The 27,162-nt window shown below is 46.6% G+C and overlaps 1 protein-coding gene across 1 annotated transcript in view; it reads right to left on the bottom strand.

Annotated features, from left to right (window-relative positions):
* HCN4 (hyperpolarization activated cyclic nucleotide gated potassium channel 4) overlaps positions 1-27,162 on the bottom strand; it is a 96,170-nt gene that overhangs the window by 45,169 nt on the left and 23,839 nt on the right. Inside the window, exon 2 of the mRNA XM_042824510.1 lies at positions 20,837-21,260. Coding sequence (XP_042680444.1) covers positions 20,837-21,260 — 424 coding nt within the window. The remainder of the gene's footprint in view (positions 1-20,836; positions 21,261-27,162) is intronic.

The raw sequence follows: 27,162 nt of genomic DNA, 5'->3' as shown, positions 1-27,162 counted from the left end.
AGTATCTCTAGTGTATGTGTTATCTCCATTATTCTAGATGGGCAAAATTAGGCACATAAAAGCGAAAAGCCACTTGCATGAGAATCTTCAAACGAAGTTTTGGACCAAATCTGGGGACGCCGGTTGTTCTAACTACTGCTCATGGATTGTGGCCTCTAAGCAGAGCCAAGGAGGTGCTCTCAGAAACAGCCTCAGCAGCACAAAAGCAGAAGAAGGGACAAGTAGCCTCTGAGTAGCTGGTAAGGCTCTACAAGATGCTGTTAAGGCTCTACAAGAGTACAATGCACACCTGCAAGCCTCTACCTGCTCCCCAGGTAATTTAACTCCAGTAGCTTCTAGCTACTGGAAGTGCTTCTCCAGTTGTGAGATGCTGGGCTGTATTCAAGGAGCAGCAGAAAGCCCAAGCCAAAATTAAATCCAAGCCTTTTCTCCTCAGAGACTTTTGTCTACCGGAAAATATTTACAGCAGAGAAAGGTGAAATAGCAGGACTAATTAGCACTGAGAAAGCTGGCATAAATGGCAGCTGTTTACAGATATATATAAACCCCAAAGAGCCTGCCACCACCGTGGGTTTTGCCTCTTGCACTCTCAGAGTGCACGTTGTCGTGACAACAGCCCCCCTTCCCTCCCCATGCCACCATTCTCAGCCTCGACTTTAATCTTCATCCTTTTAAGAACTTTTGTCACCACGGCAACATGACACAGACTTTTAAAAATATTTTCTAGCGCAACTCAAACGACTGTCTTTCCCGTGTGGCTTTCTTTAAACCTCTAGGATAAAAACAGTTGGAACTGGATTCTGCCTGCACCGAACTGAGTTGTAAGCCTGCAATGGAAGCCAGCTAGCATGAAGGAAGGATGGAAGGAACGGAGCCTGCAGCATGAAGAGACAAGAAGTAACAGCCTCAAGTTGTGCCTAGGGAAGTTCTGGTTGGATATGAGGAAAAATTTCTGCTCATGAAGAGTGGTAGTGAGGTGACACGGGCTGCCCAGGGAAGTGGTGCAGTCACCGTCCCTGGAGGTGTTCAGGAACTGTGGAGATGTGGCACTGAGGGACGTGGTCGGCGGGCATGGTGAGGCTGACTGTCGGACTGGATGATCTTAGAGGTCTTTTCCAACCTATTCTGTGATTCAGATCTCAGAGAACATGTTCCTGAGCTGCAGTGTGAGGACTGGGAGCAGAACCTCTATGACTGTTGGACTGGATGATCTTTAAGGTCTTTTCCAACCTGAGAGATTCTATGATTCCATGACTTTGGGGTATGTGCCCCTTTGCTTTTCAGCAGGGCTCTGTTCTCAGACGCCTACAGCTCATATTTTCAACAGCATTCATATATCTCTTGATATAGTTGAATGTGTTTGGAAAAAAAGGAGAAAAAAATCAAGCCCCAGAGCTGTAAGTAGGTTAGGTGTCTAGCTCTCTGTGGGAATTAGATATCTTACCTGCCTAGGCATTTTTTAAAATCTCTCATGGCTCTTATCTGCATCTTTGGGAATAGTAATTCTTCTGAGAGGCTAGCAATGAATCACTTTTGGAAATAGGTCACGGGCTTTTCTGAAGTTAAAAATGACCACAGTCATCATCCAAAAGGTCTGTCTCACTTGGTAGCTATACATAGACACACCAAGGGAAAGAAATATCTGGGAAGGCTGAGGGAAAGGGAAGCATAAATACCCGAGAAGAAGACAAGACACACGGCTGGTCTGAAAATGGGGCAAAGCCTGGCATGGCCTGAGAGCAGCATCAAGGATGAGCACTGCGAGTTCTGAGACTGCTCGGAGCGCGAGCCCTCAGCAGTGCAGGTATCCAGCGCTGGAAAGGGCCGCTGAGCAGCAGAGGAGGGGATCGATGGGTGACTCAGATGACAGAGGTGAGCCCAGGCTGCAGGCTCTGTCGGAAGGACCTCATTTGTGGCCTGATCAAAAATTCATTGAGCTAAGTGGGAAGGCACCCCCTGAGTCCATTGAGCTACCAGGCACGAAGCCAATTAAACCAGCTAACGTGGACAAGTAATGAGACAAAATAATGATGGGAATATTGACCACATTCTGCTATTACCTAGGTCAGCAACACTCCTTCCCTTAGAGCATGGGGCTATTTTCAGCCAGGAAGCCAAAATCTGCATGAAATTGAAGAAACTGGTGAGAGAAAATGCCCCTTTTTTCCCCAAACAATGTGGAATACACTGCTGCAGGAATGCTTGAGGCCAGGAACTTGGCAGGATATTACATACATGCCTAAATAAATAAATGGCTGAATAATAATAACTTTTAAAAAATGGTTTATACTCTTCAAGGCTTAAAAAAAAAAAAAAAAAAAAAAAAAAAAAAAGTGAGGAATAAATCTACCTGTGAGCAGATTATTGTAGAGCTGGTGCTTTAGAATTCATCACACATTCCCTCCGAAGCATTTCATTGCTATTAAGAACACAGAGCAAAAATGAACTGGTCTGTCACAGTGCCTCTCCTTCTCCATTTACATACAGGAAGGAGCCCAGCCCAGAGCACTACGGACTGCCAACAGCATTTGTAACCATAAACACACAGGAGAACATGGAAGAAAGAAAAGCAGATCAAGAGATCCTTCAAATGACAAAGAAAATCACCTTCTCAAAATTCACATTGCCTGTAAAACAAGCACAGTTCATATTCTTAGAGTAAGCAGTCACAGAACGTATTAGCAGTGACCTTCGTTTTCACATTCCTTTCCATCACATTTGAAGGTTTTACCGTAAGATTCAGAATAGAATTTTAAAAAGACAACAAAATTGTCATTTAACACACTGACGTAGGTTCCTACAATTGGCAGCTGGGATATAAAAGAACCCCACCAGGTTCTGTGCAGTAGGTGCAAACTCTCTGAAGAACTCGAACCAGGTCCTCCGTGGGCGATGCAGCCCAGAGCTCCCTGCAGGGCCCGCTGTGGGACCCGATGGCGGCAGTCACACAGCTCGGCTGCAGCTCCAGGTATTGTCACCCTGATCCCTTCTAGCTCTGCAGCTGGCATTTGTTTAGAGGATCAGGCTTTCTGTCGATGGAATGATGGCAAGCTTTTCTCCTCCCATTTTTTAAGAGAGCAGATAATGTAAATTTCAAATTGCTGCATCTGCCCGCTGAGGCTGCTGTTGTGTTCCGTTTGATTATATTAATGTACAAAAATGTAATCTACTGCTGCTCATAGCCCAGCTCTGCCTGCCAGGCCCGCTCCCATCCTGCAGGGAGATGGAGCGCCTTCCACCTAACTCAATCCTCCCGTTTAATTTGATTACAGCCTCAGCAACCAAACCCAACTTCCACCACCTCTGACTTTTTTGTGCTGTTAGGGACTGCGACACCCATGAAAGGCAGCAGCCTGGCAGCCCTGGAACCTGAAACAGTTTCCTGCACCACGGGCACAGAGTGTGAGCAGACACTGGAGGCTCCTCGTGCTGTAAACTCAGTGACCCGAGATGTGAAGGAGAGCAGAGTTCACAGGCTCAGGATGCTCAGCACAATGGTCTGGTTTTCAGATGGGCTGAGAGTTTGCCTGCAATCTCCACTGAGCCACTATGGGCACTTCCTTTTTCTTGCTAGTAATGTTTCACAGGCAGCAGGTGAAAAAAGGTGCAGCTGACACAGCAGTGAAAAAATACTTTGACTGCAGCAGCGTACCACTGGAGAACAGAGGGGTGCCAGCCTGCTGGATAGGCTGGAGTCTGCTTGTCAGTAACACATATTTAAACTGTTTTGTTGGGATCGGTTTTATTTCTAAATTGCTTTGATGAAGGCTGGTCTGAACATTTCCAACAAGGATCTGAATCATCTTTTGGGGGACCTCAGCAGTTTGCAGGCTGAGAGCCAAGAGACTTCAGTGCACAGACTGATGGGAGTTTATTTGCACACAGTGCCACTCGTTGCATCCTGCCCAAGACGAGTAGCAGGAGAGACAAATGCCCTCCCACTCTGTTAGAATAATAATAGCAATGTAACCTTTTCAGTACTGCAATGTGCACCTTCGAGAAGACATCTCTTAAAAGAACAGTGCAGTGAAAAGAACTCTGGGTGCTACGCTGAAGAAAACCTGTGCCCTTCTGCAAGCTTCCCAGAGCAGAGGCTGAGGTGTTGGAAGCTCGAGGAAGAGGAGCTGCAGGAAGCAGTGCAGCCACCATCCCAGGTGCAAGCAGGCTGTGCTGCCCCGTGGAGGAGGGGGAAAAAGGGGAAGTGGCTGAGTGCATTTTGTCACTTGCTTGGTGGATTTGGAGCAGAGATAGCTGATGGTTTTTTTTCTTTAACCAACAAGCAGTAGATTATATTCATGAAAATATGACAGCATCCTGCTGTGGTTATATATAGATACTTTGGATGATTACAGAACAAAGTTCTTTAAGTCAGAATAAAGATGCTTAAAAGCAGTGTTTAAACACTACCTAAAATGTTCCTAACCCTTCATTAACACATGCTGGGCAAGAACTCAGTCCCTAAAGGCTGCCATTTTAATTAGGAATGCACCAGGAAATGGTGCCTGATAACAGGTATCAAGGCAAAAATACCCAGAGCTGCAGCCAGGGGCAAGGAGGAGATCTGCACAACTCTTTTTGGGGTATCACGTAATAATATCATGCTAATAGTATCAAACTAACACTAGTAATAATAAGTTTGACAGGGGTGTTGTACATTCAAGGGCAATACTACGGTGTTATACGACTGTGCTGCTGTCCCTGCGTTCTGGGTCTGGAGCTACACCTCCCAGCTCACAGCACAGCACACTGCACAGGGCGTTTCTGTCCTAGAGGTAAACCTTCCAGCTTTGACACCTGAATACCAACAACAGCTTTTAAAAGGCTGCACCCTTCAATATGCAGGTTTTTATCCCTTCTCCTGAGGAGATATTTGGTACTAGGTCCCTGTCTGTCACTGCTGGAATGGAGCAGATACCACTAAGGCACTGCAGGAGGCTCACACAAATAGCAAAGTCCTAATTAACCTCTTCTTTATGTTGTATCATGTGAGCAGAAAGGATTTCATTGGTACTTCTCTCCAAAAGGCACGCTCCACGATAGGATTACCGATACAAAGCTACCTGCTCTGGCCCATGTGTTGCTAATTTCCTTCAGAAATGGCCCTGCTGCTGCATCTACTCAAATTCTCCTTCTCGCCCCGATGGGAAGATGTCCCACCTCCCTTTCCTGATTCATTGCTCCCCTGGCCAGTGGGCCTGGCTTCCTTCACACAAAGAATAATCCCACTAGGTTCGCATGAAACCACATGAGCAGAACAAGGTCAAACCACAACTGATGTTGACTCCAAGTGCTCCAGCGAGCGCTCCTTGGCAGCAACCAGAATCAGTTCAGAAGACGGCGTAGGAAGCATCAGGCAGAGGGAAGATAACCAATTTCCTTGGAAGGCTTCACCTGAATGTGTAATAGTGAGAGATTGATTTAAACTTGGAAGCAGGAGTGTTTTTTAACCTTCTGAAGCTCTTGCCTACCTTTTAACTCTGTTATTCGAATAGCTCACATAGACACCCAAGCTGCCCTTGAATTATGTTGTCTCTGGAAGAAGCTCCAATGTCTGAATGCGTGCTGTCTGAAAGAGTATTTCCTTGAATTCATTCGGGACTTTCTGCCTTTTCAATTTCATTGGCTGCTCCGTATCCTTGTTGTGTACAGCAGGCACAAATATGGCCCTCATCTTTTTTCAGCCCACCGACTGCTTTACAGGCTTTTACTTTTCATCCCTTCCCCTTAAAGGAAAGAATTTCAAACTTCTGATTTATTCCAAGTAGTTCTCAATCATTCTCATCAGCCTTCTCTGAATTCCCTTTACTCCTACAGTGCAGAGGTAGCCCAGGTGTCTAAAATTGGGATATTCTTATCCCCAGTTATCCTGTGATGGTGATTTACATCCATTTTTAATGCTTATCTCCACCCCGTGCTCCTTCAATCCCCGTTCTGCTTTTTGGTCACCTCCAGCAGGAAACCAGCCAGTAAGAAATCACACAGAAGAATCTTCTACAAAGCAGCAATACCATGAAACAGGAATGGAGCTGCCTTGCCTTACCATTCACACTGTCCTCCTCACTCTGCTTGGTTTCTTGCTTAGTTTGGAAAAAAAGTGAGTCCTTCGGGAATTCACTTCACAACTTGCTCAATTCGACCTCTCCTGCTTTGCCCTCTACAGTCTGGATCGTTCTTCATCTTCTGCTGCCTTGTCTGATTTAATGACACCTCGTTGCTGTGAAAGCCCCCAGTGCAGCAGTAGGAAAATTCACCCCCATCAGAGTAAGAAGAAATGAGCAGAAGAGATGATGGTGGCAGCACTGAGAAATCACCAGGGGAAATGAAGTACATAAAAATGACAGCATTGATCATTCTTTACAATCCCCTAGCAGCTCACTGCATGCTGCCGCACCCGAGCCTCCCTTGTCAATAGCACTGAATATTTATTCAGACAAATTAAGTCGGGGGTACAATCTGCTTTACCTGTGTGGCTCTTTGGGCTTTACAGGGGTTGTGTCTACACTGGCTGTGCTACACCAGCTAAGGCTAGGTACACAGAGCCTATACTTGCAGTGGAAAGTGAGAACGGGCTCCAAGCAAGCGCTAGGTATGCAGAGGTATGGGGGCTGCAGATGTAACACGGGTTCAAAGCATCTGTGGTGAATTTAGGAGGGCTGAGTATCTCCAGGGATCTGCTCCTGGATGGTGTTCAGCCTCCGTCCTGCTCAATCCCTGCAGACCATGAATGAATGAGGGCTGAAAATACTCAGGCCATCTGCCTTGGAAGAAGACTAAGGTCTGGATGCATGCTCACATGTCAGTGCAGGCACTAGGCAAGCTCAGACTCCTATTGAAGTGACTGCAGGAATGCAGAAAGGCTGGGCATTGCCATTTCTGCCACTGGAAAGAGTGGTAACAGAGTAGTAAAACTTCAACACAGGACTGGACTTCTGCCCTGGAGAGCCATGCTGCTGTAAGAAGGGATGGGGATGGGACCAGCGCTGTGCTTCAGTGCTTTGCATTCGATGTAACGAGTGTCTTTGCACGAGCACTTCTAACCTAAGGCAGAATTATTATTGTCAGCAGTGATTATAAATGAAGCTGGATCTTCGACCTCATAAAGCTCTGGCAAAGCCAAAAATGTGAATCAGGACACAAGCATCTCAGGAAGAGGGTATAGACAGCAGGAGCAGCTGTAACATATGGGATCAGGGCAGCAGGCACATTCTTCCCAAACAATTCAAAGGTAGTGAACTCAGCAAGCTTCAGCACTACAACTAAGTCATTCTTTGTTTTAAAAAACACTATTACTTATTTTCTTTGTGCCTATGGTACTCTTCCTCCACAAAGCAAATAGAGAGTCAAGCTGCAGCCAAGGAGTTCTGCTAGAGCAGTGTGTGGTAAGAAAGGCTGTTTTGAAGCCTCAGAAAGATGAGGTAAAACAGCATGGCATGAAGCAAAGGCAGAGCACCAAACTTGGGCCTCCTCAGAAGTCAAAGCTGGAGTGGGAGAACCCAGATATGAGCCTGCTCCATTAGTTTGGGGCTTGGTATGAATTCAAAACTATGGGCTCTGATTTCCCAGTTCTATCCCTGACATAGCTGAAATCTCATAAGACAAGGGGTTTTATCTTCTTTCTCTAAACTTAAAAGAATATCTGGTGGGTTTGCAGCATCACCATCATATTTCAGAATTCCCTAAAAACCCACGCACCTCATACTCCAGGATTATATTTGCATCCAAATTTTTAGCAAGTGATTGGTATTTGAGCCTGAGCTTCTTAGCTCTCCCAAGCAGAAACGATCTGAACATTACAATTTCATTAGGGATCCCCTCTCTCATCTGCAGACTGAACCTCATGGAGGATGTAAACATATCTGATGAGACTGATGAGAAAGCATTTGGTAATGGGTTCTTCAGACCTGCTGGACGTGAAAAGAGAACTGAGGAGGAATGTTGAGGGTGAGGGGTAGAATATATTAGGGAAAACCCTAAATGGGGGCTTTGGGTCTTCCCAGTAAGAAGCAGAGAAGCTGTCAGTGCCATCATGCACCAGCCCCCTCACATTGCTATGTCCCAGACTCACTTCCCCACCACTGGCGTGCTCCTGGTCTATTCTCCTGCCTCTTTTCTGATGCCAGCACTGGCATCTGGAGTTAGCAGCTGCCTCCTATCCATCAGCATATCTCCTTTTCTGGGCCAGCTGTCAATTAAGCTGGCTCATTGGTACAACATTGCCACCTTCCAGCTCCAGAAAGCAGCCCACAGTGTGCTGAACTGCCAGTCCCAGAGGCAGTAGGCTGGTTGTTAGCTGTCAGACTGACCATCCACAGATAAGTGATGGGAACAGGAAGCCTCTGTGTGGGGCCTAGTCCTGTTGGGAATTAAAATATCCTCCATCCCGTCTTTCCACTTCAATCACATGCAAACATCCTGTCCCATCTGAGAGGTCTCTCCCAAGAACAATTTCTGCCCACCTAAGACAGTGCAGCAAGATCTGGGATGGTGTTCTATAGCTCACTTCTTCCCTAGGAAGGAGGAAAGTGGGAAAATTTTCATCCAAATTACTCCAAAAATTGCTAGCGAATCAAAGTAGGCACTGCTTCACTCAAATGGCTGATTGTAGCACTGCCTACAACTCCTTCCCTCATCCCATTAGTTCATCAGGTTCAAACGCTGGGCTCTGAGACCACTTGCCCTCCATCTGCAGGGTGTCGAGGTAGGAAGGGAAAATGAACGAGGCAGAAAGAAGCAGCACATCCTGCAGCTCAGGCTGGGCATCATTTCCCAGGCAAGGAAATGGCAGAGCAGCCCTACACTTCCACTCTCAGGAGCTTGCTGAACGGCACTTGTAGCACCCAGGGGCAAGTTTGAGCAGGGGTGATGAAACACTACAAGCTTCCAAAGGGACTGTGCAAGCCTCACCAAAGCACACAGACACTTGGTGAGGGTATGATCAGCTCTGACATGTAAAATTCCCCTTCTATAGTGCTACTGAGCAAAGCCAGCAGATGCGTGCTTATTTTTCTGCAATGCTGGTGAATGTAGGGGGAGGCTTGCCTCTCCTGTGATCGTGCATGGCTGGCGTGGCAGCCACACTGCTGCAGCCAGGCTGGGAGCAAGATCCAGGGAGCTACCTCCCTTCAGCAGCAGAAGGAAAGCTGCTGCCAGCTGCTGTGTGTCTCCAATCAGCACTTTGAGCAGCACGTCCCCATCTGAAGTCTGCAGATAAGGGGCAAGTGCTTTGCGATAAAAGTTCCTTTTAAAGGAAGCATCTCCTGCAGAAGCTCACAGCATGCTCTGCCTCGGGAAGGCAGGGAGGATGGAAAGGGTAAAGGCCAGAGAGGAACGTGTTCCAGCCTGGCTCCATCGCTCACTGTCTGCATTCCCAGCACTCACAGTGAGCCAGGATGCAAACTGAAGGGTTTTTTCCATCTTCCTAAAATGGACTGCACTATTCCTTCCCTGCCAACTGCTGAAATGACCTTGAAGAGGGTAAGGAGAGGGGCAAAAATCCGAATAAGAGAAGCAGCAGCGTCATGTGTATCCTGCCTCCAGCAGCATCATTGCCAAGGGTCAGGAGAGGAGCTCCAGAAAGGATTCTTCAAGTTCTCCTGACGCATAGCTTGCACTGCTTCTACCTGCATGCAGCCATGGGAAGCTCTGTGTGTGGTAGCAAGGCAGGATGGAGCTACAACCTGCTACACTCAGTCCCCTTCCTCACAGTGGATATGAGAGACCTTTCCTTTTGCCTTCTGTGCTGGAGAAACCAATCTCCTCCACCTGGAAACAGCACGGGCCAGCTCTCCGCTCTTCAGCACACATGCTCTCTGTGGACTAAAGCAGTCAGTGCCTGGCTAAGCAAGGCAATCTCCTGTAGTTGGAAATAATCTCTTTCACGGTGTATAAGGCAGTGCTGCAAGATGAACTTCCCAGGAGAAGTGACAGTGTCTTGCTACGGGAGGCATTTAAAACTTATCTTACAACAGCCTCTGAAGATCAGATAGCTGAGTGCCAGGACAGACGTGGTGATGCAGCAGGCCTTCGCCAGCGTTCATTTCTTCCTCATTCTGCTTTCTTCCTTCCTCCATTTTTCTTTCCCATTCCAGAGTTAGACTGGGTCTGCCTCACTCTCAAGACAAAACGCAAATGTGTCTTCAGATCTGGAGGGCAGAGAGCTAAAGGAGAAAGTCCTTATTCATCTTCTGTCGTACCTACAAGGTTGGGATGATTTATCAGCTGAAAAAGCCAGCTGGTAAGATGCCTGCACATACTGGCAGGCAGCAGATCTTCGTGGAAGTGTTTGGAATGCAGAGGAGCAAGGCTCATGCATAGGCCAAGCCTGTGGGGAGGGGGAAAGCCTGCTGGGGAAAGTACAATTAACCTGAATCACACTTTTCTTTCCCTCTCTCTCACTTGCTTTCAATTGTGGTGGTGAGACAATGACTAGAAATTGCTTCTCTGCATAAAGTCTTTCATTGGTGGTCACTGCTGGGCCCTGACAGACACCTCTGGACTTTGGCTGCATGCAATTTATATAATTAACTAGACAATTCCAGCTCAATTCTTTGTAGCATCAGAAAAGCCAGACACACTGATGGGATAAAGTGGAATTAGTGGATGTTTGGACGATGCATATTGGAGAGGAGTCTAATCAACCCTATTTGAGGGACAGCCTCTCCAAATTGGGCTGCACTGAGATGCAGCAAATCAAGAGGAATTAGCACCCGGTAGTTTGCTGGGTGAAAAAAAATATATAAATGAGAAGAAAAAAAAAGAACACAACAAACACAGCTGCTGCGTCTTAACTGTTTTCCACCCCCTCCAGGGACTTGAGGAAGAGCAGGCCTGTCAGCTGCTTTAAGAGACATTATCCTCACAGTTTCTTCCCAGTGTTTACAAGGAGGCACTGCTGCTGCTTGTCTGACTGTTCATCACTGCCAGCACGCAGAGGTTCTCTCCATGTTCACCTGCTGCAGGTTTCCCCACGCAACCCTCCATGTTGGCAGACTCCTGGAGCAGGGCTCTGTGCACCACCTCAGCACTGGGCAGTGCTCTGTGGACCCCAACTCTTCCCCTTCCTGAGCCTGCAGCACACAGTGCTGCACCAAGCACTTCTTTTCCAATTTGTCCTCAGTCACCTTCAGGTCTTGGCCGTGGCCTCAATATTTCCCCCTGGGCTTGTCATCCCCGATTCCAAGTCCAGTTGCACACTCTGAAGACCATCATCTTCTCTTCTTGACTCAAATCCAAACTTGAGAAATGCATTCCTGAATTTTCGCCTTCTCTCATGCCTCTCAGGGACCAAAGATCCAAAGTAAGCATGATACCATCCTCTTCTCATTTATCTCAAGTCAACAATTCAAGAGAAATGCTATTAGGCATAGCACAGTATGATGAAAAGCCACAGAATGAAAAGATATCTGTGTACCACAATGGGTTAGGGCTCTGTTTCTACAGAAGAGCAGGAACAGTGCCCAGTTTACAGTTTTACATTTGTTCCTCGACTAAAATACCCTGTGTGTGGTGCAAGGCACTTTAGGAAGTGCTAGGGGCAGAAGTACTTGAGAGGTGGCATATTTATCACAAGGAGGGCAATTAACACTGCTCTCTCCAATTCTATGTGCACTCTTGTTGAAGAGCTTCTTTAGAGACATTATCCAGTGCACAGCTCCAGCTGCTGTTGTTCTGAAGGAATTCCTGCTTAGGAAGGGGAGAAGAAACAAAGGGAGGAATCATTAGCAAAACATCCCTAAGTGTGAAGGAGAGTGACCGAGGCAGGAAGGGCAAAGAATGGGGGACATTTGTTCCCTGGAATGAACCTTGGGGGTGAAGCTCAGCATCATCAACATCATATTGGGATTCTTGCCTGGTGACATGGCATTGGAGTGAAAAAAGGTTCTTGTACTGGGGTCTTAGATGCAGTTCTGAGTTCTTTTCTATAAAGACAAGAGAATTTTGCCATGCATTGCAAAAAGATTGCATAAACATCTTCCATTCTGACTGGGAACATGGAAAATGCCTCATCCTTTCCTCTAGCCCTTGGGGTGTTCCTGCTTAATCAAAACTGGGAGAGGGAGGAGTTAAAGAAGAAGAGGAAGCTTAAAAATATGCATCCTTGTGGGAAAAGCAAGAATAAAATGTCATCTCTCTGCTCTGAAAAAGTTACTACATTGATTTCTGTTTCATAAAAATGAGGTTAAGTTGAATGCATTAAGCTGGCAAACTGGATAATTGCATGTCCTGAAACTGTCTTCAAAACAGCTCTTTTCACAGCGGTGCTCAGAAAATAACTTCATCAATAAGGCTCTTGCCCATTAAACCTTCGTACTTCTCTGTGTATGAAGGAGTGAAGCTTGTCCTTCCCCAGGAAGACCTTTTCCTCCTTTCACCTCAAACTAGCAAAGAAAGTTAAGGCTGTTTTGCATTGTATTAGCATGAACAGTGCTCCCCAGAGGTCGGTACTGGGGCCTGTCCTGTTCAGTATCTTTACTGATGACCTGGACAAGGGTATTAAGTGCATCCCAGTAAGTTTGCAGGGGACACCAAATCAGGAGGAAGTGGGGACAGGAAGGCTCTGAGGAGGGATCTGGACAGCTGTGATCACTGAGCTGAGGGCAATGGGATGAAGTTCAACAGGACCAAGTGCTGGGTCCTGCACTTTGGCCACATTAATCCTGTGCATTGCTACAGGCTTGGGGCAGTGTCTGGAAAACTGTAGAGGAAATGGACCTGGGAATATTGGTCCATGCTCAGCTGAACACGAGCCAGCAGTGTGCCCGAAGGCCAGTGGCATCCTGGCTTGTGCCAGCAATGGTGCAGCCAGCAGGAGCAGGGAAGCGATCATCCTTCTGTGCTCAGCTCTGGTGAGGCTGCACCTGGAGTGCTGTGTTCAGAGTTGGGCCCCTCACTGCCAGAAAGACACTGGGGCCCTGCAGCGTGTCCAGAGATGGGCAGCAGAGCTGTGAGGGGTCTGGAGCACAAGTGTGATGGGGAGCTGCTGAGGGAGCTGGGATGGGTCAGCATGGAGAAGAGGAGGCTCAGGACAGACCTTACTCAGGCAGGATGGAGCCTGCCTCTTCTGCACAGCTGGCATCGCTCTATCCCCTTTCCTCTGTGCACAGCATCTTCTAAAAGTAAGAGTTTGCCTTTGGCTACCTTCTTTGCTCAGCAAGGCAGATGGGTTCCTCAGCTCACAGCATTATCTAGTGATGGTTCTAGGGCCACAGGTCCAAACACTGCACTCTGCCCAAGTGAGCTTGGTCTGCAAGAGAGACTGAGCCTTCTTGGCCTTCCTGGAGCCCTGCAACTGCACTTGCCACAGGGTGTAGTAAATGCCTACAGACTACAAGATGTGCTGATATTTGTCTCTTATGGTAAAAAGCAACACCATGCAGCCATGCTCCTCCTTACGCTTCCCAACACCCTTTTATCCTTCCCTTTTTTCTTCTTTTTTTCTTTCCTTTTTTTTCTCCACTGAAATGGAGCTCCTGCTTCATTCACGTGACACATGGATGTGGCACAGTCCCTTCCAACCCTGTCTTCCTAAATAAGAAAAGTGAGGTGAGGCAATGCTGTTCTCTTTAGCTACCTCATCACAGTTTCTCACTTGATATGAATGCAATCAATAGTGCCTTCCTGGAAGAAGCTGCAAGGAGAGGAGCAATTAATTTGCTCCCACTCGCCAAGGCTAACGTGCCTCAGACGTGCTGGCCTTAAAGAGTCTGTCAGAACGTTATTCCCATACAGCTAATGCAAAAACAGATTTGGCAGTGGATCAGCAACCCGAATGATAACAGGAATCTCCCTCTGAATGGCTCCAAAAGCTGCACTGGTTGTTCCTATTGCCAGCAGTATGTAGTGATACATCACATTTACGCTGTGCTGCATCCCTGCGTTGAGGGACACGTCCAATCAACACAGAGCCTCTACAATAAGTCTTAGAAAATGGCACTGCTTGCAGGAGGAACCTCCTCACACCAGACTCCTTTGAGGACCCTCTGTCACTGTGACACAACAGCAATAACAAGGCCTGCCAGAAAGTCCTCTCCAAAAACAATGGCCTGAAGCAGAACAGCAGGCAGCTTGCAAGATATGGGAGTCGAGCTGCGGGCAGCTGGTGCTGGCAGAGAGATGTGGGGACGTGAGCTCTGAGAAAGGGAACTTACACAGCGTCCAGTGAAGGAGTAGGACAGGAGGAGCCGGAGGGAAGAGGAAAATGAAAGGCTGGAGGAAAACCGGCTATCACAGTGATTAGGGATCATTAGGAGCTCAGCCTTTCTCTTTTGTAAACCTTTATAATTTCAGGGCAGTGTAAAAGAGCAGATTGACAGCCCTGTGACACATGGAGCAGGAGGCTGGGCGCCAGAGAGACCCTCCTGTTATATGCCCTATGCCAGGATCCAAGGGGACTTCAGGTGTGCAGGGGAACTGAAACCCCTCTGCTGCTACGAAGGGGAGCCTGAGGCTTACCAGGGCCAGCCCCAGCTGAGTCTGTCATGCAGGTACCTGTCTACAAGGAACACATCAGAGACAACACAGCCAGGAGATGGCAAATGGCTTTCACTTGCTGCATGCAGGATCTGAACTACTGACCTAGAGATAAATGGCTCTGCGCCCTACTCCCAGCCCCTCAAGCCATCCATTCCCTGTATCATCCCATCCTGTTGACAGGAGACGCATTAAGCGCTGCCAGAAGGTGACTGCAAAAAATAGAAAAGGCTTTTTCCTTTTTATGGCACCCTTTGTAGCTGTGCAGCTATTCAAATATTTGCCTTGCTCCTTGTAATTCATTATAAGCGATTTTTTATGATACTGTCTTTGTAACTGTGCACTCCCATTGCACGGGTGGAAAGCTTAATTTGTGTTACAGCAGCAGAGCCTCCTGTTGAAGACAAACTCTGCCAAGAAAAAATTTTTACGTGTCTTCCTCCTGAGAGGTGACACAGGGCAGGAGTCACTACCTGCCCAGAGGTCCTGGTAGATGCAGTGTCTGTCGGTCACCTGTCCTCTCTTCACAACAACATTCTGCACAGGAGAAAATAGCTTGATGGAAAAGGCCGGGGTAAAATCCTGAGCAGCCTCCTTCTAATATGTCAGCATTAGTTTTTTGCTATTGATTGCAGTGCAGCCGGGATTTTTTCTAAAAGGAAAAGATGCTCCAGTTTTGGGTCACTGTGCAGAGAGAATGCAAATTGCCACAACAAGCATTATGATTCTAATAAGCTCTTGCAATGACATTAAGACAAATGCTTAATAATGCTGCCTTCAGAAATTAGGTAACGCAAACTAAGGAAGAAACCCAGCCCGTTCTCCCTTTCCCTGCCTCATTCCTGTGTTTGCTGAGTCTGATTGTACTCAAGGGTGGCCAGAGGTTTTAATGAGTTACTCTCATGGGCCTGCCTTGCTATTTAACGCGACAGAATTGCAAATCGTATCGATGACAAATCTGCTCAGCTATTTTGAACTGCTCATGGAATGGGACCCCGCTGTGCTGCCGGAGTGCAACCATTTCGCCCAGCTCCTCCCCCCTCAGGAGCTGGTTATGGATTTGGACTAACATTACATCCCCCAGGCCACTAGCCATGTTAATTTAATTTAATTGAAGGAAGGCTACAAATAGGTCAGAAGAACCGAGGGGAATTAGTTGTTCAAATGAAAATGAAATCAATTGAGAGCCATATTCTCACACTCTTTGGAAGCTCTCTCCTTGTTCTTCCACACAACCCCTCGAGACTTTGGATCCGTTTCTGGAATATCTCTGAATCTTCCTCAAAGCAATGTCATCTTTCAGATGATGCAATCTGTGGCCAATAGCAGACCTGAGAAGTTGCATTTCCTCTATTCTGAAACTTCTGTATAATGTGGACAGCAATCAGGAAGGTTTCCATGTTTTCCTTGAAGTAAGAGTTTAAAAAATCAATAAATTGTGCTTTTCTTCACAGGCACTGAAGTTAAAAACTGTATCTTCTTTTTTATCCGACACAAATCTTAAAAGATCCCATCACTTATGATAATCTCTTATCATTCTGATTTATTTGAAAACCATCTATTTCCTTTCCTTCCCACCATAATTTCTCAGAAAAGATTCTGAGATCAAGATGTTTTGGCTAGCGCTGCTTATGTGCTATTTGGAAACCAATTTATAGGAGCAGGACTTTACTGGTATCCCAATAAATGTCCCTTGCTCATGAGTCACATTAGCTCGATCTTAAACACAGGTTACAGCCTCCTGGCACCAAACACTGGGGTAGATGTTGTGCATCAAATAGGGAAAGCTCAGCAAACTGCTCTTACAAAAAGAAAAAAATTCAATCAATTCCGCCCATGAAAACCTAAAGGGAATTTTGTTTAACACTCACAATCTGCACTGCATTCTGATTGGGTGTATGGGTTACATGGCACTGTTCTGCTTTCATTATTTCTGCTGGGTGACCTTGGGATGAGGTTTGTAAGATGCTGATATTCAGAGCTGGCTTTCTTGGACCAGTTTCTCAAAGACAACAGCTCTCTGTGCCTGTGAGCCACAGCCTGCCCCCATCTTCACATGCCAAGAGCCACAAACCTGCCCAGCCACTCTGTGAAGAGCTGCTGGAGTGCTTCAAAGGCCAAGATGACAAGAGCTCCCCTGGGCTGCCACCAAGCCAGCCAGTGTGAAGCAGGGTTATGCTGGGTGTGTACAGTTATCACATACTGCATTCTGCAGGGTTCTGGCTTTTTTGCTGCTATATTGAGAACTCAGGCTGTCCAGTAGCCCCTCTTCCAGCACAGCAGTTCTCTAGCTGCTCCAGGGATCACGTGTAACCCTGTAATCTTCTCTTAGGCTGTTTTTGGATTGCTCCCATGGCTAGGACCAGGGTGTGACACAAGTACCCAGGCTTGCTCTAATTTTAGCAGTACAGCTCCAGATCCAGGCTGCATCCTGCACCTCTGCTTATGCACTTGGTAACCACCAGACCATGAAGTTTATAACACACAGGCACACCAGGCCCAAGTCTTCCAACACTGCAGTCAAGCCTCTGACTGCAAGAAAGATACAGGCAGACACTTCAGAAAGACTCTATTTATATTCTGCCCTACTGGTAAATTCATTCCTTGGACAACTCATGCAAAATGGATAATGCAAATAAACTGCCACATTTGGAACTAAGCTTTTTTTCATACTCCAGTGAATATGAGCGCAATGGATTGCTTTTCTTTTTTGTGTGTCTTTCTGCTTTAGCGTGTTTGCCAAGCTGCAGGCCCCAAAGTGCTCGGTTCAGATCTGGGGGAGGACGTTGCAGTGATCTACTGCTGAGACAGAACAGTGCAGGCACTTCTAACCACTGGCTCTTGAGCCCACAGACTCATGACTAGCATTGATCTGGAACTGATGAGCGGCTGGCTGTTTTACAGCACTGCAGCCCTACAGAAGGCTGTTCCTTCCTCACTGCAGGGTGAGTGATAAATTCATGCAGAGCATGGACTGTTGCAGGGGAAGAAACAGAGAGGCTTGCTGTTCAGGAAGTGACCACTTATCCTTGTACTCACTCACATTGACACTAATGCATAGATGCAACATTCACATAGGAGACAGAGCAAAAAGACTGACACCTCTGCGTACAGCGCATCCTCCTCTCCTCCGCACGCAGGACTCAGTCTCAGCAGTAGGTACAAGCAAGGAGCTGAGTTTCCCATGGCAGCAGTGATTGCTCTGAGAACCGTCAGCGTGGCTCCAGGGAGCACAACAGCTCACTCCCACACAAAGATGAAGAAGCACTTTTCTTTCCCATCTCCTTGTCATCCTGTAGCACGCACCGCGCCAGTGGCAAAAGACTGCCCCTTCTCTTTGTCTCTCTCTCTTTTTCAAGAAGGTGGAAAACCTCCTAGTTCCATACTGTCATTGGAAAACTGCTGCTTGGGTCGAGCCCTGTTTGAAAAAAGACGGTCGTGTTTGCTCTGCTGGGCTCTGCAATGCATAACAGAGTCTGCATTGCAGTCTCCAACTGCAATCCAACACCATCTGTCCCTTCCACTTGCAGCACTGCATCACTCCAGGGTGTCTGCTTTTCAGGAGCGACCCAGAGCGCATCCAGCACTGCTGAGCCCTGCTACCCAGAACGGCCAGCAAATGGGCAGAATGCCCCACCTTTCTGCTTTACAACAGTGAAATTACACATGGCTGCTCAGTGAAACTGTGTGAGAAGTGAGACGGGGAAAGGGAGCTGATTTGCTTACATTTCATTATGGTTTTTACAAATTCAGTACAATGAACACAAATGTATTCAATTCCTCTTCAACCATGTTATGGAAAGGAAGTCAAGTAGCAGCACTGAGCAAGTGCTGAGCTTTGTGCTGCCATAGCTACCTGTAAATCAGTATGAAGGACCCACTTTGACAACTCAAAGGCCATCAACCCACCTTTCCCTAGTGCTCTCAGATTAGAGGACAGAGAAGCAAAGCAACCAAGGGATGAGACAATAGAGCTGGAGATATTTCACTGCTCAGCTCAGTCTCCGAGCTCCTGAGTCACGCCACGGAACACATTTCTGCTTCATTTGTCTCCATCTCTCAGTGCACTTCCCGTCTGTCTGTGCTATGAATCAAATTAACCTAGTAGTGAATTCTTAAGGGCTGGAGCTGCCTCCCCTCCCCTCTTACATCTGTACAGCACCTTGCACAAAAGTCATCCCAAACTTCACTGAGCCACTGTGGCCTGTTGCAAGTGAAACATTCACAAATTATAAGGCTACAAAGACGAAGCGTGAAATTTGTGAAGTATGCACTAATACTTTTTCTCTGAGTCTGTGATGCCAGAAGGAGGAAAAAGGTTTGCCTCTGTCATGAATTAGTGTTCTGACAGCTCAGTGTGATCCAGCTATGACTTGCATGGCTGCTTCCCCTTCACATTCCCAGGAGCACGCTCTGCATTAGATCATGCTCTGCGTCAGTCTCTGCTCCAAAGCAGCATAGAAAAAATGGAAAAGAAGATGAAATTGCCTTGACCAGCTTTCCTTGTCCTGAAAATATGCTACTGCCATGTGGAGAAAGCTGCAGGGAGCTTTCTCTCTGCTTTGGAGAGCACAGAGATGGGAAAAAAAATAACTAATTTTCAAGCTACTGGAAAGGTGGTGACTTCTCTCACATGAAACCTGACAACTTGTTCCATACCACATCCTTATCTTTAAATTGGAGATCAAGGTTTGAAAGGTGGACAATTTGGCAGATAAGTAATTGGTTGAATGGTCACAGCCAGAGGGTTGTAGTCAATGGCTCTGTGTTCAGGTGAAGGACAAGGGCTGTCCCCCAGGGGCCTGTCTTGGGACCAGTATCCTTTACCATCTTTTCAATGACATCAGCAAGTTGGCTGATGGCACCGAGCTGAGTGGTGCATTTGATACGACAGAAGCAAGAGATGCCATCCAGAGAGATCTGGACAAGCTTGAAAAGTGGGCCCGTGTGAACCTAATGGGATTTAACAAGGCCAAAGTGTCACACTTGGGTTGAAGCAAGCACAGATACGAGTACAGACTGGGAGAACTCCTTGAGAGTGGCTCTGCAGAGAAGGACCTGGGGTCTTGCTGGATGAAAAACTTAACATGAACCAGCAGTGTGCTCTTGCAGCCCGGGATACCAACAGCTGCACTGGAAGAAGGGTGGCCAGCTGGGAGAAGGAGATGATTGTCCTCCTCTGCCACTGTGAGGCCCCATCTGAAGTAATGCATTCAGTTCTGGGGTCCACAGCTCAGGAAAAATGTGGAGCTTTTGGAACAGGTCCAGAGGAGTACCACGAACACACAGAGAGCTGGAGCATTTCTGCTACAAAGACAGTTTGATGGAGCTGGGTTTGTTCAGCCTGGAGAAGAGAAGGCTCTCTAAGAGAAGAGGTAGGAGACTTCCAGTACTTAAAAAGAGCTTATAAGAAGGAGGGAAATCAACTTTTTACGTGGATAGATAGTGATAGGACAGGAGGGAATGGTTTTAAACTAAAAAAAGGGAGATTTAGATTAAATGACAGGGGAAAATTTTCACTGAGAGGGCAGTGACATGTTGGAACAGGCCGTCCAGAGAAGTCATGGATGTCCCATCCCTGAAGCTGCTTAAGGTCAGGCCAGATGGGGCCCTGGGCAGCCTGATTTGGTGCCTGATTTAGTGCTTGACAACCCTGCTCATGGCAGAGGTGTTCAAATTACACGATCTCTGACGTCCCTTCCAACCAAGCCATTCTGTGATTCTATGGTTCTATGATTCTGTGTTGAAATTCCTCTGGGAACAGCACAGGCTAGTGGGGCTTTTCACCAGACCATTATGTTTTTAAATAGATCCTATTTGTCTGCAGAATGTTCTTCTTTCCTCTTCCCCTTAACACCATGCCAGAGAATTTAGAAAGTGAGAAGGCTATAAATACATAACCGAGCCATTTATTTAAGACCTAAGGATGTTAAAGAAGTTACCTGGACAAATAAATGACACAGGTTCTGCAAACCAGCTGTCTCTAGACCTTTCCATTGTGCTGTCTCTGGATCCTTGAGTCTCTGAGGGGCCCACAACATGCTAACTGCTCCCCTCACAGGCAACTCATAACTTCATGCTGCCTGCAGCACTCATCTCTCAGGCCACATATACATATATTACATACATATATACATATATTACAACCCTGAAGGAGACAGCACAGTCTCAAGTCACTAAGTAACAGTGCTGAAGGCCCTCTTGGGAACCTGCTCAAAGCAAAGCGTTACACTCAAGACACAACTCTCCAGCATCCACACCAGAACAAAGCAGGAGAATGGGCATTCAATGAAGGCACCTTTGTGGAATATATCAGCATAAGTGGACAAAAGACTTAGGATGCAAGTGCACCACAGCCTCTGCTCACCTCCTCCCACTGATGAATGTAGCGGATGAGCCGGGAGAGCCGCAGGAGCCTCAGGAGGCTGAGGATCTTGGTGAAGCGCACAATGCGCAGTGCCCGGGCTGTCTTGTACACCTCCGAGTCGATGCGGGTCTCAACTATCAGGAAGATGTAGTCAACGGGGATGGAGGAGATAAAATCCACCACAAACCAGCTCTTCAGGTACTTCATCTTGATCCTCTGTGGGTCTAGGATGATCTCTGTGTTGTCCTCCACCACAATGCCTGTTCGGAAGTTGAGGACAAGGTCGATGAGGAAGAACGTGTCCGAAACCACGTTGAAGACAATCCACGGGGTGGTGTTTTCATCCTTGAAGAAAGTGATGCCCACAGGGATGATGATCAGGTTCCCTACCATCAGCAGCAGCATGGTCAAATCCCAATAAAACCTGGACAGCGAGACAGAGACACATGAAATTAGCTGTGGGAGAGGGAAACAGGGAGCTCTCGTCAACAGAACTGATGTACTTCATACATCTCTATTGTTGCTCATTACCTAATCTTTGCTCGTCTGCCTGATGTTTTCCCAGTGCACAAGCAGCCAGTGTAATTAAGCATTTAATATCAACGGGACACTCACTTTCTGGCTGAAAATGTTCAGAGATGAATTGGGTACCTGGCTGGACAACGCTCACTGAAAAACTTTCAGTGGGCCTTCAGGGCCACCAAGAAGACAGATATTTGAAGTTACTGCAGTGATTGCTATGAAAAGAGAGAGAGAAAACAGGTATTTGGGAGGGCTCAAAGTCAGCAAGTCGATAAAGCCTTTTGGCTTTATTTGGTCAGGCCTGCTCGCTACCATCTGATCCTTCTTTAGAAGTAGCTGGCACTGACAGCATTGGCATCAGGACGGAACTAGAACCTGCTGGAATCTCTGGTGTTCCGTAGGGCTTACACTGAGCTTGGACTCTGAATTTAGCCCACGCTCTGTAGATTCCTGTGCTGAACAGAAATGGTCAGTAAAGCCCAGAATCACACATCTAGCAAGAACAACATTGAACAACTGCACCATGAAGCAGCCTTCAAGAAACTTACCTTCATCTTAATGGCGAGTTAATAATAGCCAGCAGACCTTACAACAACACTCATTTTCATTTCTGAAGACAGTTTAAATAGTTCCTAGTTTATTTGTTAGGGGTTTTAAAAGATTTTCCCCATGTATAAGCATAAAAGACACACAATCACATGATGTTACACAATCACTGAATCATAGGAATGGGAAGGGACCTCTGGAGGTCATCTAGTCCAACCCCCTGCCAAGGCAGGTTTCCTAGAGCACAGGAACCTTCTGTACATTGCTGCAACTCACCCAGAGTGCAGAATGAAATTATTTCTGGATCTCATACTTTGTTGAGGAGTCTCACGAAGGACCCTCATTGCCCAACACGGTGGTGATCCAATCCCTCCCAGATGCTTCACATGTAGAGATGCCAATGCACTGTGTTCTCACCTTGCCAAGGTTCCACCAGCTCTACATTGTACACTACAGGGCTGTTACTGTTACACTGTGAGGCATCATCAATAATTTATATTAAGACATACCTGTCACAGTGAACGAACAACGTGCAAAGAGCAAACTGATTTTCAGCCTCGGCTGCCTGTACCTGAAGATGCAACATTCAGAAAGCTGCAGCAGTTCTTCCAGTCAGTCACACAAATGCTTGCTTATGTTCATATTATTGACTTCTTGAGCAACAAATAAGCCTAACTCCCTAGACCATAAAAAAGAAACAGCAACTGAACAGGATTCAAGCACAAGGGAGGAAACTGTGCCTTCCCTTAAGCCAGACCGTCTCAATACCAGTGAAGTCAATGTGTGATCTGGATTTACAGTGATGTGATGAAGGAAACTGCTGGGTTTGTTGAATAAAGGTGTGCACGTGCTGCTTGTTCATTTGTCAGACCAGCTACAGTCAAAATCACTGAAATGTTTTACAGAAGAGCAGATGTGTCTCAAAGATCCTCAAAATCTAGTTTTAGTAAGAACTGGTCCCCCTCAAGCCTGTGCCATGGCCCATCTGAGCTACTGCAGAACAGCATTGCTGCAGTGAAGCATCTGCAATGGAAAGGCAGAACATGCCTCAAAAGCCCTGCCTGCATAGGCCCTCTCTCCCTAATCAGAATTTAACACTCTGAAGTACCTCTAAGGGTATTAGAGATGCCAGTGATTGCAATGGACAGACAGGGTCACAAAGCAGCACACTCACAATTCCCAGAAACATCCAGCAGAGGCTGATGGCAACTGCCTTTTGCAGCTCTTCACTAACGAGGTTTCCTGAGATGTTCTCCGCTTCTCGCTCCCAAGGTGCCACGCAATGCTTCACTCAGTGTGAAAGCAAGGTGCTGGCAGAACTCAGCAGATAGGTCCCTCATAGGTCCATATGCTCCTAAGAGCAAGGCTGTGTCACATGGCAATAAGCATCAATACTGTGTGAATCTATGAATCTTCCTTATTAAGGCCCTGAGATGATGCTACATCTTTCCAAGTCAATTAATCTAGATAATCGCACAATAGCAGGAAGTCTGGAAGCTGTGTATGTTATTACAGAAAACAAATAACCTCCCAGCCATCTTTAATTTGCCTGCAGGGAATACAGGAGGAAATAAGCACAAAAAAAATTATTTTTCCCAAGTTTCAAATTAATGGCATGAAATAGACATGGCCAGACACGCACAGACACGAAGGTAAGTGGCCTTCCTCAGAGATCTCTGGATTCTTCTGTCTCTCTTCCCTGCGATGGTTGGTGACTTCAGTACTAAGAAGCAACTGGGGACAGCTGCCAGGGTGCTCACAGCTCCACTAAAATGCTTTCTGTCTGACTGCAGCACTTTCTGAGTGCGGTCACACCACGGGCAGCAGCCCTGCATCCTGATCTACAGCACTTCTTGATATTTCAGTTCTTGCATCCTCACATTCCTCAGTCCCAGCCTGCAGGTGTTGATGACATACCAGTGCCCAGCTAGCCACGGGGAAGCACAATTTGCCATGTGCAGAAGCAAAGATAAAGGGCTAAAATTTGCTGCTGTGTGTTTCTTAAACCACCGTTCTCCCCAAGGGTGTACAGGTGACTACAGATTACTACAGACTACACAGGCTTACTACAGACTACAGATTACTTACAGACTACAGGCTCCCTTCCATTCTGACCATTAAACCCACCACTTACAAAACACAGAAGGTAAACTTTTATATCAAGTGCACTGCCTTCTAACAACGGGGTATCCAGAATGGCAGGGAGGAGATAACCTTTGGGCTCTAGGAAGGAGGTAGAAAAGGTTGTAAACCACCAAGGATTTGGTGTGCACATTACCCCAGCACAGTAAATTCACCTGCCTTTACAATGTAAACTTGCTGGAAGTTAAATTTCAACTACTAAGATTCCAGATCTCCTGAACATCCAATCCGCACACACACGACCTGCTCAGAGTGGAAACACTGGATTTACACTGAAGGGACTCTCGGGGACTGCGGTACCTCAGAGTTCTAATCCCACCCATGCAGAATTTTGTGTTTATATCAAGGAACACTTTTCACTCCCTATAAATTATTGGCGAGATAGCAGAGCATGTTATGTACATAAGGGCAAGCACTGATACCAATAATCTATGTTTCTCATATGGTCTTCCTTCCATCTAGGGATTCCACAGAGCTGACGGTGATGAAATTGGCTCCATCACACCCATCAGAGGCAGATGGGGTTAATTAGTTTTGTCCTGCAAGCAGAGAATCCACATGGCAGAACTGAGAGAATGGGATTCATCCATTGATGTCTGAGGCTAAGGGCTTGGTCCTGAACTTGATTCTTGAGCATGACCAGACTGGAAACTGTTTACATGGCTTGGAAAAGGGTCTAACTGAGATTTGTACTACGAATATCTTCCTTTGATAACCTGACTTCTCTTTTCCCGTTTTCAAAAGCTTACAGAAAAAAAAATAATATTCACATCATGTATTGTTTTATTAGAGCTGACTCAGTGTGACTGAGTAGCTTGCAGCATGGGGAACAGCCAGCACGATATAAGCCAAATGTGTTGCTTGCACATACTTGTTTTTAATACTACATCCAAGTCTACGCCACTTCTTAGAGCTGAAAGTCCCATTTTAACATGCACCACAACCTCTGAATGGTCAATTCCTAAATAGCTGCAACAAAATATGCGTAAGAATTAACGTGGGCAAAGGCACTTCCAGACCATGTGCTCTTTGAACATGTTTGGTGATACATAGCTGATGTGAAAGTATGAATTTGTAGGTATTACTTTGTGGGTGTGGATGAGGGAGTTGGATCAGTTTTCTGTTCTGTCTAGTGCCTAATTTAACAGCAGACAAGGAATATTGCTTTTGGATGTAACTCTTATTAAATAAACCTTGATTTTTAAAATCTATTCTACGATGCAGTGTAACCACTTACAGTGCATGAGCTCAGGAAGGATAGTGACCACTGGACTGAAAATAATGAATTGCAGAGGTCAGCCTGGTCAGCACCGCTGCGTCGCCCTGGCGTTCAGAGACTTTCCCTGAGTGGGGCACATTTGTGGCCTTAACTTCTGTTCTCGCTCAGTAGTGGTTGTGCTGTCAAGAGAAAATAGACTTGGGCAACCTCGCCTCTAAATTAACAAGGCTTTTTGGATGTCTGCAGCTTCTGCTGTAAGGCAGCCAACTCGGGGTTGAACTGAGGAGCTGCCTGACAGTGCGTGGAAAGGAGGCAAAAATAACAACGCATCTAACTGAAAATGCCAGGGAACCAGGATATCCTCACCAATGGAATCTAGCTCAGACTCTGCGCCGAACCTCCCCTACCTTACAAGAGCACATCTTTGATGAATGTAGCACGCTCGTACCAAAAGCAAAGACAAATTCAATCGCCCCAACAAGCCCAGGCACACTGGCTTAGAGCTCACTCAGGAAACAGAGTGCCACCTACTGAGTCACCAGCCACGTCCCGATCCTCTGCTCCGCACAGGGAGGGATCGCTGTGTGATTCCTTCAAAGAATTGATGAAAATCTGCCCTGTTCTGCAGAGTGGCAGCTCCCTTCCCCCTCCAGCTGCATGCTGAATGATGCACTGCTGCGCTCACCAGCAACTACCCTGACAGGAGCGAGGTCGCACTTCAATTCCCAGGACTGCTAGTGGGGCTAGAAATAGAAATCATCTTCTGTAAAGAGCATTAGTGGATGTCAGTGTGGCTGGAGCAGCAATGGTGGGAGGATAGTTTACTCCAGAAGTCAGCCATTCTCATAGGTAACATCACCAAGGAGAGAGAGAAAAGCTGGGGGAGATCCTTCCCTGGCTTTGGAAGCACTGCCGCTTCCAGATATGAGCAGGTGCATTGCTACTGGAGAGTTACAAACTTTGCATTATTCACAGAGATAATAGGAGCAATGTGGTGATTCACTGCTCCTGAACACACCAAAGGACACTTAAATAGCTACCGAGTCCACAGATTCACTTGCTAGAAGTGAATTTATTCACAGTGATTTATCCAAATACCCGTGCACTTGAAAACCTCTCTGAAATGAAAAAGCACTTTAAAAAATTAAAAAAAAAAAAAAAAATCAAATGATTTACAGAAATATTCTCTGCTATATAATGGGAAATGATAAGGGGAACCTGTTTAAAGAGTAAGACAAACAGCTTTAATTCCTTCTGTGCAATCTATGCAAATAATATGTATCCCCTGCCATCCCTGCGAGCGCTGCACATTAGCCATGCACTGCAGCACGGGGCCAAGAGCTGTGCAGTGTCCCAGTCTCCTCGGGCAGCATACTTCAGCCTCCCTACCCATTGTTCCCTATGCAGATGCACAGAAAATAAACAGTGGAGATACAGCCAGAGCTGATACAGCAGCAAAGGGCTACAGCCAGATTACCTCTGGGTCTGCCGAAGATGCTCCAGCTATCTCCTCCAGCTGACAGTGAGTGGCACAGACTGCTGGCAGTCTGAACTGTTCATCTTTCTTTGGAACTTCGATGCCACAGTCATAAGGATGCCTCAGCTGAGTACTGCAGAGTAAGGGGTATCAACGAGTTGCTAAGATGGAATACAATTCTGCACGTGATTAGCTTTCCCATCAGGAGCAAGAGGACTATTAGCTCGTCATGAATGTTAAGTGCTTACATAAGCAGGTGTATGATTAGGGACATCTCACTGTACAGCATACGCAGCAAAGGAGGTGTATGCCTTGCAGCACTTCCATTTCAGCTGGATTTCTTAAAACTCGTGCTGTGTTTGATAAAATCTTCATCGAATTCAACTGTCAGTTTTACTTGAGGCAAGATATTTTCTAAGG

The sequence above is a fragment of the Centrocercus urophasianus genome, unplaced genomic scaffold, assembly GCF_019232065.1.
Source record: "Centrocercus urophasianus isolate 14NV4802_14NV808 unplaced genomic scaffold, USGS_Curo_1.0 seq_23, whole genome shotgun sequence".
NCBI lineage: Eukaryota > Metazoa > Chordata > Aves > Galliformes > Phasianidae > Centrocercus > Centrocercus urophasianus.
This window is presented reverse-complemented; position numbering and strand designations above follow the sequence as displayed.